General features: G+C 42.6%; 1 protein-coding gene across 1 annotated transcript in view; it reads left to right on the top strand.

Annotated features, from left to right (window-relative positions):
* Window positions 1–13,116, top strand: part of LOC126291467 (uncharacterized) — a 2,161,958-nt gene that overhangs the window by 2,043,694 nt on the left and 105,148 nt on the right. Inside the window, exon 28 of the mRNA XM_049984978.1 lies at window positions 10,515–10,637. Coding sequence (XP_049840935.1) covers window positions 10,515–10,637 — 123 coding nt within the window. The remainder of the gene's footprint in view (window positions 1–10,514; window positions 10,638–13,116) is intronic.

The raw sequence follows: 13,116 nt of genomic DNA, 5'->3' as shown, positions 1-13,116 counted from the left end.
ACAGCCCTGTAATTGTATATAGTCACACTGTGGACCCCAAGAATTTAATAATTAATATTGCAGTTCTGTCATGCAGAGACTGTACATTCAACACTCATTTGTTCCAGCCAGATACACATACCTCAACACGATGTCTCTCCTAAGAGTTGTCATGTGCATTTTTCCAGTATTTCAGCAGATATTTGCAATTTTGTTTTTGCAATGTTTAGATGCCCAGAGAAATACTGCTCACACATGTTTCATGTGATACCCAGTTTCAACTGAAAGCATCTGTTTCTTCCCTAATACAAACAAAATGATTCATAGAGCAGAATTTTCCTGACCATTTGGTAGAGCAGCTCGAAGTTAGTCTAGTTCGATATATAGTATAGCAATATGTATTAACGTGGACAGAAAAATATGAAGAGTAACCAGTACTCCAGCAGCACTGCTGTGTGGCAATAGCAGACAACTGGAGACAGCGCAGCACGTGAGTTGTTCTTTGGAAAACAAACTGATGCTTTCCATTAACACTGGGAGTTGCAGGAAAGATGTTATGAGCATTGTATCAGCCAACTCCAGTTTCAAGTTATGAAACAAAATTGCAGTTATCTGCCAAAGCACTAAAGAAAATGTGCCTGATGACTCTTGAGGCGTGTCCACACAATGCCTTTTTCCTCGTGCTTAGTTGCAAATGTATGGTGACAAAAATGCATTTACAAAAATTTGTGAAAGAAACGCACGCATGCATGCACGGGCGGTCTTGTGTTGACACGTTGCCTCGTTGTATGAGCAGTTTACTGTAGATCCTCTTCTTTGCTTGGGAGTTTGTGCTGCATTTATCGCAATGAAAAAGTGACAGAAAAAGAAAACGTGGAGACTTCTATGGATAATGAAGTATCTAAATAACAGAGGCACAAGAAAGACAAAGTGACGACAACTTTTTGGCTGCAAATTTCAGAAGATTACATTGAGATTTTAGATTTTGTGCTTGGGAAACTGCAGCAGTAAGGCCATCAATAACATTATGTTTGTAACTGGCAACAAATATCAGTTTGAACTATTTATTTCCCATTTCAAAATGAAGTGTTTCAATTACTATTCCTTAAACAAGAAATAATTAAGGGGGGAGTTTCTTGATTGATAAGTGAAAGTTATTTAACTTTCAGCATGTTATTTGTATTTTATCTTGTAAAAAAGGTGTTTGCACAATTTCAATCATGAAAGATTGGATGTAGATTAACGTACTCAGATTTGACAAATTCGGGAATGTCAGACTCTGGAATCCACTAAAACAGAGGTTGTCTTCTCCAATTTTGTATTTTTTTGCATCATTGATGTCCTACATTTCAATTTCTAATGCTTTGTTGAGGAGCTACACATGCTCCATCATTTCTTTTGTTCAGATGTCAGAATCTTCAGTTTTGTGCTATTAAGTCACCATAGCATGAATGTTGATCAGCTATTTTCAAATACACTTTTCACAAATTTGTAGTCTTATTCTTTTCTATTTTCCTACTTTGAGACTTATGGTACTGCATTCTTTACTGCAATATGATTGTAGACATTTTATCAAACAATGGAAAATCCAGGATGGTATAGAACAACACCTTCAACCTGTACCCGGAACGTACCCTCCTATATAAAAGATACCAACCATTTCCTCCACCAACTCTACATAGTTCCTGTCTCTTTTACCACATCATTCCCTACTGGTCACTATTGATGCCACTTCCCTTTACACTAACATCCCTAATGCCAATGGCATTACCACTCTTGAACACTACCTTCCCAGCACCCCACAGATTCCAAACCAACAACCTCATTCCTAAACGCCATGACCAACTATATCTTCACCCACAATTACTTCTCCTTTGAAGGCATTACCTACAAACAAATCCAGGTTATAGCTGTGGGCACCAGCATGGCACCATCCTATCTGACCTATTCATGAGCCATGTAGAGGAATCCTTCATAAACAGCCAGAATCCTAAGCCCATCACCTTGTTCAGATTCATTGATGCCATCTTTGCTATCTGGATCAAGGGTGAGGACGCCCTATCCACATTCCTCCAGAACCTCGATAACTTCTCCCCCATCTGTTTCGCCTGGTCCTACTCAATCCAACAAGCCACATTCCTAAATGCTGACCTTCACCTCAAAGAGGGCTACATCAGTATCTCCGTCCCTATCAAACCTACTAACCACCAGCTATAGTTCCACTTTGACAGCTGCAACACACTCCATGCCAAGAAGTCCCTTCCATACAGCCTAGCTACCTGTGGTCATTGCATCCACAGCGACAGGCGGTCCCTCTCGAAATATACTGAGGGTCTCATTGAAGCCTTCACAAACCATAATTATCCAGTTCTCCTCCCAACCTTCTGCAAGAACAAATCTTCCATGCCTTATCTTTTCAGTCTCCCACCACCTCCCATAGTCCCACTGTTCGGCCACAGAAGAGCATTCCCCTCATAACTCAGTACCACTCAGGACTGGAGCAACTGAATTACATTATCCACCAGGGTTTCAACTATCTACATCTACATCCATACTCCGCAAGCCACCTGACAGTGTGTGGCGGAGGATACCCGGAGTACCTCTATCGGTTCTCCCTTCTATTCCAGCCTCGTATTGTTCAGCTACCTGTGGTCATTGCATCCTCAGCGACAGGCGGTCCCTCTCGAAATATACTGAGGGTCTTATTGAAGCCTTCGCAAACCATAATTATCCAATTATCCCCCAACCTTCTGCAAAAACAAATCTTCCATGACTTATCTTTTCAGTCTCTCACCACCTCCCATAGTCCCACTGTTCGGCCACAGAAGAGCATTCCCCTCATAACTCAGTACCACTCAGGACTGGAGCAACTGAGTTACATTATCCGCCAGGGTTTCAACTATCTACATCTACATCTACATCCATACTCCGCAAGCCACCTGACAGTGTGTGGCGGAGGGTACCCTGAGTACCTCTATCGGTTCTCCCTTCTATTCCAGCCTCGTATTGTTCGTGGAAAGAAGGATTGTTGGGATGATTCTGTGTGGGTTCTAATCTCTCTGATTTTATCCTCATGGTCTCTTCACTAGATATACGTAGGAGGGAGCAATATATTGCTTGACTCGTTGGTGAAGGTATGTTCTCGAAACTTTAACAAAAGTCCGTACCTAGCTACTGAGCGTCTCTCCTGCAGAGTCTTCCACTGGAGTTTATCTATCATCTCCGTAACTCTTTCGCGATTACTAAATGATCCTGTAATGAAGCGTGCTGCTCTCCGTTGGATCTTCTCTATCTCTTCTATCCACCCTATCTGGTACAGATCCCACACTGCTGAGCAGTATTCAAGCAGTGGGTGAACAAGCGTACTGTAACCTACTTCCTTTGTTTTCGGATTGCATTTCATTAGGATTCTTTCAATGAATCTCAGTCTGGCATCTGCTTTATCGGCGATCAACTTTATATGATAATTCCATTTTAAATCACTCTTAATGCGTACTCCCAGGTAATTTATGGAATTAACTGCTTCCAGTTGCTGACCAGCTATTTTGTAGCTGAATGATAAGGGATCTATCTTTCTATGGATTCGCAGCACATTACACTTGTCTACATTGAGATGCAAATGCCATTCCGTGCACCATGCGTCAATTTGCTGCAGATCCTCGTGCATTTCAGTACAATTTTCCATTGTTACAACATCTCGATACACCACAGCATTATCCGCAAAAAGCCTCAGTGAACTTCCGATGTCATCCACCAGGCCATTTATGTATATTGTGAATAGCAATGGTCCTATGACACTCCCCTGCGGCACACCTGAAATCACTCTTACTTCGGAAAACTTCTCTCCATTGAGAATGACATGCTGCGTTCTGTTATCTAGGAACTCCTCAATCCAATCACACAATTGGTCTGATAGTCCATATGCTCTTACTTTGTTCATTAAACGACTGTGGGGAACTGTATCGAACATCTTGCGGAAGTCGAGAAATACGGCATCTACCTGTGTACTCGCGTCTATGGCACTCTGAGTCTCGTGGATGAATAGCGCGAGCTGGGTTTCACATGACCGTCTTTTTCGAAACCCATGCTGATTCCTACACAGTAGATTTCTAGTCTCCAGAAAAATCATTATACTCGAACATAATATGTGTTCCAAAATCCCTGAAGTGAGAAATAACCTGCCCACTATCCTTTCCATCCCTCCCAAAGTGGTATTCCGTCATCCACCAAACCTGCACAATATACTCGTTCATCCCTACAGAACCCCTGATCCCCTCCCATTACCTCATGGCTCATACCCCTGTAATAGACCTAGATGCAAGACATGTCCTATACATCCTCCATTCTCCCACCACCACCTGCAGCAGTCTGGTCACAAACATCACCTAACCCATCAAAAGCAAGGGTACCTGTGAAACCAGCCATGTGACCTACAAGCTAAGCTGCAATCACTGTGCTGCATTCTATGTGGGCATGGCCACCAACAAGCTGTCTGTCCGCATGAATGGCCACCGACAAACTGTGGCCAAGAAACAAGTGGAGCACCTGGGCTGAACGTGCTGCCAAACTTGACATCCTTCATTTCAATGACTGCTTCACAGCGTGTACCATATGGATCCTTCCCACCAACACCAGCTTTTTTGAATTGCGCAATTGGGGACTTTCCCTGCAATATACCCTATGTTCCCGAAACCCTTCTGGCCTCAACTTTCGTTAGTCATTGTCCTCGCCCATCCAGCCCCTTCTCTGTTCCCATTCCATTACTACACAGCCCTCATTACTCCATCACACCTACTCTTTTTACTTCTCTCCTTTTCTGCTATCCTCCTCCTCTCCCCCTCCCCCCCTTTCCCCACCTTTTCCCTGCCCTCCATCTAACCCCCCAACTGCACATAGCTGCCCTACCCTCTTTCCACCTCGTCCCTGCACACTCCTTAACAGCATATCACTGTCCGCCACACTTACCCTACTATCCCTCCCCCTCCCCGCCGCAGCCTCCTGTTTACCACCACCTATTCGCCACTTCCATCGTGCACTGGTGCTGCTCGCAGTGTGGTCTCAGTTGCCTGAGACTGCAGTCGTGCGTGAGAGTTGCGTTTGCATGTGTGTGTTTCTCGTCTAATTTTGACGAAGACCTCACAGTCCAAAAGCTATATTTGCATCAGTCTTTTTGTTGTGCGTTCTGCAACTCAGCATCTTTGCTATATTGAAGACATTTTATCTAATACTTGATGCTCAGGAAATGATTTATTGAAATAATATTCTGAAGTGGAATGCCATGACTTCTTTGTCTGTTATCAACTATAAATTCCAGTGTATTTTCTGTGGCGTCAACAGACATTAATGCACCGAAGGCTTCATATATGCAGATGATTGCACCATTACCGCTCAAGCAGACAGCTTTGAAACTGTTGAACAGAATCTGTCAGAAGCCCTCCAAACAGCTTTCCAGCTATAAGGGGAACCATCTTAAACCCAACCCAGGGAAAACCCAAACCTGCACTTTCCACCTAAAGAAAAGACAATCTGCAAGAAGACTACAACTTAACTGGGAAGGAGTGCCCCTGGAACATTGCGAAACACCAAAATACTTAGGCGTCACCTTAAATAGAGCACTCACCTATAAAAAGCACTACATGAACACTAAATACAAAGTACCCACGAGAAACAACATTGTGCGCAAACTAACTGGCACTACATGGGGGCCACAGCCTGGAATAGTGAGAACCACAGCTATTGCTTTGTGCTATTCAGCAGCGGAGTACGCGTGACCAGTGTGGTACAATTCTAGCCTCGCCAAGCAAGTGGACATACCGCTTGATGAATCCTGCTGTATCATCACAGGCTGTCTGAGACCAGCCCCGACTGATAAATTGTACTGCCTGGCAGGCGTGGCCCCACCAGATATTAGAAGGAAAATAGTGGCCAGGAAGGAAAAGACAAAGGCATTGACCTCACTTGCCTACCCACTGTACAAACACCAGCCAGCCTGCCGTCGACTAAAATCTAGAAAAAGCTTCCTACACACAGCAGAAAACATCGTCGGGACACCGTAGCAAGTGAGGCTGGCAATGTGGCAAGAAGAAAACGCACACCTTGGGGAATGGTTAGTCCCAATCGAAGAACTCCCTCCCGGCCATATGGAAGGATAGACGACATGGAAATCTCTTAATGGGCTGCGCTCTGGTGTCACACAATCCAAAGAGAATATGCGCAAATGGGGTCTCTCAAATGAACCGGCACTGTGTGACTGTGGACACACTCAAACCACCAGCCACCTCACGCAGTGTGTGCTGTGCCCTGTGCCCCAGCACCTGCACCATGAAGGATTTGATGAATGCCACCTCGGAAGCGCTGGACATGGCCAGAGTCTGGTCCAAGACTTGACTCTGCTTATATGTCTGTATACTTTTATACTCTTTTTGTATTTGTTATATACTTGATATGTATGTGTTAATCATTCTGATTTTATGTACGGTGCTTCTGACACGATTAAATAAATAAACTACACATAAATCACTTTACAGCAAAACCTCAACACACTACCCAAAAAAATACACATAGGCCTGTCACCTATCATTTGCTAAACAGTGCAAGAGATTCCCAATGAACCCGGCATCAATGCATTTGTATGCACAGTCTCCATTTTGAGTAAATTATGCATACACAAATGTGCGTATGTAGTTATGCTGTTGGAAACATAAGTACATGCGCAAAGGTGAACATAAAAAAACATTGTGTGGAAGCAACTTCAGGAGAAGGCTGGTACAGAGCTATAGTAAGATGCCACATAGACCTGCATTATTTGAATAACTGATCGGGATGCATGGGAGAGAGGCAATGTGATTGCGTCCTGCTTCCACCTACAGAGAGCCACTTCTGAAACTTGCTCTCCTGCGTGCTAGATCTCCTACAGGGCAGATGGTTTAGGACATCAGCCCCTGCTCTCTAATATTTTACATTCCCTATAGTGCAGACAGCTGTATGCCATCTGTCTCTGCTTCAGTCTCTATTATTATTCCACAGTCGCCACGAAATATGACTGTTCTTTTTAACATCTGTTAAGTTCTACACATACCTTGTTGCTCATGTGACTGGCGTATGGGATATTCATCATGAAGGATAGTTTTAACCCGTATTTGCAGTAATAATTAGACATTTTCTTGGATTTTATGACTTCCTTTCACTCACTTATCCATGCTGTCCACATCATACTCGAGCCATCTTGTATATTTGCGTTTTGTGTAGTACATTTTAGTGATTACATATTACAGATGGGTTCATTGTTGTGAAATTATTTTCACAGGAATAAGGGCAATTGAGGTTACAAACAGAATAAATTATAATTGCATTATTGCTCTGTATTGTGCCACTGGAGACCACGGGTCCCTTATGCTGATACGCTCAGAAAATAGTGGTCTTCAAAATACAGGTTGATTCTTGCAAAGACAAAAACAACAACCAGCCACTGCTAACAATGATATATATGCACACAAATAGCTCTGTTAGTGGTTTCGAACCAAGAGGTCCATCTTCAGATGGCTGTTTACACTGAGATGTACATTTGTCGATGTTTACATTAGCTTTTGGCTCTTTGTTCCCATTGTAGTGAGAATTTCTCAGAATGGTGGCACCCTACAGCAAATAACGGTGTCACAAGTGGCCTATTTTATTGTAACTCTCGCTAATACTCGTGGAACACAGTGTAATTGTTCAGTTGTTATTAGCTACAGTTACAGTCAAACAGGTCGTTTTACACTTTTTTTTGCTGTGGGCTCCACCATCCCAAGGAATTTTCACCACAAAGGCGAATAAAGAGCAAAAAGCTAATGTAAACACCAGCAAATGTGCGCCGAAATATAAACAGCTGTCTGAGAATGACCAATCAGTCCAAAACTGGTACAGAACTACTTGTGTAGTTCAAAGAAAACTTTAGTCTCATTTCAAATAGGTACCCCACTCATACAGTTAGTCAGTGGTTACTTCAATCTACCCACGATATGCTGGAAAAATTATACGTTTAAAGCCGGCAACAGGCATAAAAGTCATCCAAAATTGTACTGAATGCTTTCTCAGAAAATTAATCTGAACAATTGGTTCATGAGCCCACTTGAAGTGTAAATGGTTGCAAAAGCATACTTGATTTCTTAACAACAAATAATCCTGGAGTAATAGTGAGTATAATGATGAATACACGGATTAGTGACCACAAAGCAGTTGCTGCTTGGCTGAATACCATAAAAAAGAAACGCAAAGTACATTTATTTTTAAAAAAAAGTCGATAAAAATGCTCTTGACACCTTTTTAAGAGACATTCTCGACTCCTTCCAATCTGATCACGTAATATAGAAAACATGTGAAATGATTTCAAAGAGATAGTATCGACAGCAATTGAGAGATACGTACCACATAAATTAATAAGTTATGGTACTGATCGCCCATGGTATACAAAATGGGTCGGATCGCTGTTGCAGAAGCAATGAAAAAAACATGCCAAATTTAAAAGAACACAATCCTCAAAACTCGTAAAGTTTGGCAGAGTTCGAAGTATAACGCGTACTCAGTGCGAGATGCTTTTAATAATTTCCACAACAAAACTCTGTTTCAAAAACAGGCAGAAAACTCAAAGAGATTCTGGTCATCCATAAAGCACACCAGTGACAAGATGCAATAAATACCTTCACTGCATGATAAACATGGTCTTTCAAAACTCCTTCATCAAAGAAGATGAAGTAAATATTCGTGATCCAATTATGAACAACAGCCAAGATGAAAAACATAGAAGTACATATCCTCAGTGTAGCAAAGCAGTGTAAATCACTTAATAAAGGCAAGACCTCTGGTCCAGATTGTATACCAGTCAGGTTCCTTTCAGAGTATGCTCATGCAATACCTCCATATTTAGCAATTATATGCAACCACTCGCTCATAGGAAGTTCCAGACCTAAAGGCTGGAAAATTGCTCAAGTCACGCCAATACCCAAAAAGGGAAATAGGAGTGATCCGCTGAATTACAGGCCTATATCACTAACATTGATTTGCAGTAGGGTTTTGGAACATGTACTGTGTTCGAACATTATCAATTACCTCGAAGAAAATGATTCATTGACACACAGCATGGATTCAGAAAACATCATTCTTGTGAAACACAACTAGCTCTTTGTACTCATGAAGTAATGAGTGCTATCAACAGGGAATGTCAAATTGATTCCATATTTTTAGATTTCCAGAAGGCTTTCGACACTGTTCCTCACAAGCATCTACTAACCAAACTGTGTACCTATGGAATATCACCTCAGTTGTGCGACTGGATTCATGATTTCCTGTCAGAAAGGTCACAGTTTGTAATAATAGACAGAAAGTCATTGAGTAAAACAGAAATAAAATCCAGCATTCCCCAAGGAAGTGTTACAGGACCTCTATTGTTCCTGATCTATATTAATGACATAGGAGACAATCTGAGTAGCCCTATTAGATTTTTTGCAGATGATACTGTCATTTACCATCCTGTAAAGCCATCAGATGTCCAAAATGAATTGCATAATGATTTAGATAAGATATCTGTGTGATGCAAAAAGTGGCAATTGACCCTTAATAAAAAAAAAAAAAAGTGAAGTTATTTACATGAGTACTAAAATAAATCCACTAAATTTCAATTATGTGATAAGTCACACAAATCTTAAGGCTGTGAGTTCAGCTAAATACTTAGGGATTACAATTACAAATAATCTAAACTGGAACGATCACATAGATAATGTTGTGGGTAGAGCAAAGACTGCAATTCATTGGCTTAACACTTAGAAGTTGCAACAGTTCTGCTAAAGAAATTGCTTAAACCATGCCTGTCCACCCTATTCTGGAGTATTCAAAGAAGGGCAGCTCGTTTTGTACTATCACAAAATAGGGGAGATAGTGCCGCAGACATGATACGTGAATTGGAGTGGTAGTCATTAAAACAAAGGCATTTTTCATTGCAACGGGATCCTCTTATGAAATTTCAATCACCAGTTTTCTCTTCCAATTGCGAAAACATTCTGTTGGCAACCACCTACATAGGGAGACATGATCATCATGATAAAATAAGAGAAATCAGGGCACATACAGAAAAATTTAAGGGCTCATTTTTCCTGTGTGGTGTTCAAGAGTGGAACAGTAGAGAGACATTGTTCACTGAACCCTCTGCCATTCACTTTATTGTGAATAGCAGAGCAATCACATAGATGTAGATCTGTCAATAAAATGCATTAACAGTGGCTGGTTGCTGTTTTCTTCTGTGCAAGGATCAGCTCATAGCCTACTCAGAAAATATCACTGAACAACCTCCAAAAATTGTGGATGGAGATCGGGTTTACCTTGTATGTCTAGTGATTTATATATTTTGTTTACTAATTCGCAGACTACTAGAAATCAACCGTAATCATCATATCTTAGATTTGGTTATTTTTCATAGATGTTTTCTCCTGCAGTGCTGCTACTTTATTTAACTGTGTGATTAAAAATTCTCATTGACAAATGAACCACATTTCTGTCAACAGGGGTAAACAGTTCACGACAACTACATTGGTGTTGATTAGTGACTGTGCTGGTGATGTTGATAACCAACATGTTGATGGAATAATAAATGAGTTGAATTCCATGAATGTTTCATTTGTTGCCATGTAAGTATATTTCACCACTTTTTGTGGGAAAATTGTGTAATACGTAAGCGCATTGGTCAAAAAGTTCATCATTCCAAAAATTCATCAGACTACTTTAGTGTCAGTGTTATAGTGGAATTCAAAAGTTTTCCCTGTGTTCCTAGCCATTTCATCTACTGCCTATTTGTTGTGCACTACCTTTTATATATAAAACAAAGATTCTGTAACTTACCAAATGAAAGTGTTGGTACATTGATAGCAACAGTAACAAACACAAACACACACACAAACAAATTTCAAGCTTTCGCAACCCACGGTTGCTTCATCAGGAAAGAGGGAAGGAGAGGGAAAGACGAAAGGATGTGGGTTTTAAGGGAGAGGGTAAGGAGTCATTCCAATCCCGGGAGCGCCCACACACACACACACACACACACACCCACACACATACACACACACACACACACACACACACACACACACACACACACACACACACACAACACAAGCAGACATATGTAAAAGCAAAGAGTTTGGGTAGAGATGTCAGTCGAGAGGCGGAAGTACAGAGGCAAAGATGTTATTGAATGACAGGTGAGGTATGAGCGGTGGCAACTTGAAATTAGCGGAGGTTGAGGCCTGGTGGGTAACGGGAAGAGAGGATATATTGAAGAGCAAGTTCCCATCTCCGGAGTTCTGATAGGTTGGTGTCAGTGGGAAGTATCCAGATAACCCGGACGGTGTAACACAGTGCCAAGATGTGCCGGCCGTGCACCAGGGCATGTTTAGTCACGGGGTGATCCTCATTACCAACAAACACTGTTTGCCTGTGTCCGTTCATGCGAATGGACAGTTTGTTGCTGGTCATTCCCACAGAGAAAGCTTCACAGTGTAGGCAGGTCAGTTGGTAAATCACGTGGGTGCTGTCACACGTGGCTCTGCCTTTGATCGTGTATACCTTCTGAGTTACAGGATTGAAGTAGGTGGTGGTGAGAGGGGCGGTTACAAGCATAGGAGCCAGAGGGTAAAGAAGGTGGTTTGGGGATTTCATAGGGATGAACTAAGAGATTATGAAGGTTAGGTGTATGGTGGAAAGACACTCTTGGTGGAGTGGGGAGGATTTTGTGAAGGATGAATCTCATTTCAGGGCAGAATTTGAGGAAGCCGTATCCCTGCTGGAGAGCCATATTCAGAGTCTGATCCAGTCCCGGAAAGTATCCTGTCACAAGTGAGGCACTTTTGGGATTCTTATGTGGGAGGTTCTGGGTTTGGGGGTATGAGGAAGTGGCTCTGGTTAGTTGCGAGATGCGAAAGCTGTTTTCAGGTTGTTGTTGTATTGGTTCAGGGATTCAGGGCTGGAGCAGATTCATTTGACACAAAGACCTAGGCTGTAGGGAAGGGACCGTTTGATATGGAATGGGTGGCAGTTGTCATAATGGAGGTACTGTTGCTTGTTGGTGGGTTTGATGTGGACAGATGTGTAAAGCTGGCCATTGGACAGGTGGAGGTCAACGCCAAGGAAAGTGGCATGGGATTTGGAGTAGGACCAGGTAAATCTGATGGAACCAAAGGAGATGAGGTTGGAGAGGAAGTTCTGGAGTTTTTCTTCACTGTGAGTCCAGGTCATGAAGATGTCATCAATAATTCTGTACCAAACTTCGGGTTGGCAGGCCTGGGTAGCCAAGAAGGCTTCCTCTAAGCGACCTATAAATAGGTTGGCATACGAGGGAGCCATCCTGGTACACATGGCTGTTCCCTTTAATTGTTGGTATGTGTGGCCTTCGAAAGTGAAGAAGTGATGAAGCTGGCTAAGGTAATGAGGAAAGAGGTTTCAGGTAGGGTGGCAGGTGTTCGGCGTGAAAGGAAGTGCTCCATCGCAGCGAGGCCCTGGACATGCGGGATATTTGTGTATAAGGAAGTGGCATCAATGGTTACAAGGCTGGGTTCAGGGGGTAACAGATTGGGCAAGGATTCCAGGCGTTCGAGAAAGTGGTTGGTGTCTTTGATGAAGGATGGGAGACTGCATGTAATGGGTTGAAGCTGTTGATCTACGTAGGCAGAGATACGTTCCGTGCGGGCTTGGTAACCAGCTACAATGAGGCAGCCGGGATGATTGAGTTTGTGAATTTTAGGAAGTAGGTAGAAGGTAGGGGTGCAGGGTGTCAGTGGGGCCAGGAGGTTGATGGAGTCAGGTGAAAGGTTTTGTAGGGGGCCTAAGGTTCTGAGGATTTCTTGAAGCTCCGCCTGGACATCAGGAATGGGATTACCTTGGTAACCTTTGTATGTAATGCTGTCTGAAAGCTGACGCAGTCCCTCAGCCACATACTCCCGATGATCAAGTACAACGGTCGTGGAACCCCTGTCCACCGGAAGAATGACGATGGATCGGTCAGCCTTCAGATCACGGATAGCCTGGGCTTCAGCTGTGGTGATGTTGGGAATACGAATTAGGTTTTTCAAGAAGGATTGAGATGCAGGGCTGGAAGTGAGAAATTCCTGGAAA

This window comes from Schistocerca gregaria, chromosome 9 (assembly GCF_023897955.1).
Source record: "Schistocerca gregaria isolate iqSchGreg1 chromosome 9, iqSchGreg1.2, whole genome shotgun sequence".
NCBI lineage: Eukaryota > Metazoa > Arthropoda > Insecta > Orthoptera > Acrididae > Schistocerca > Schistocerca gregaria.
Note: the sequence above shows the minus strand (reverse complement) of the source record. Positions and strands in the feature narration are given on the sequence as shown.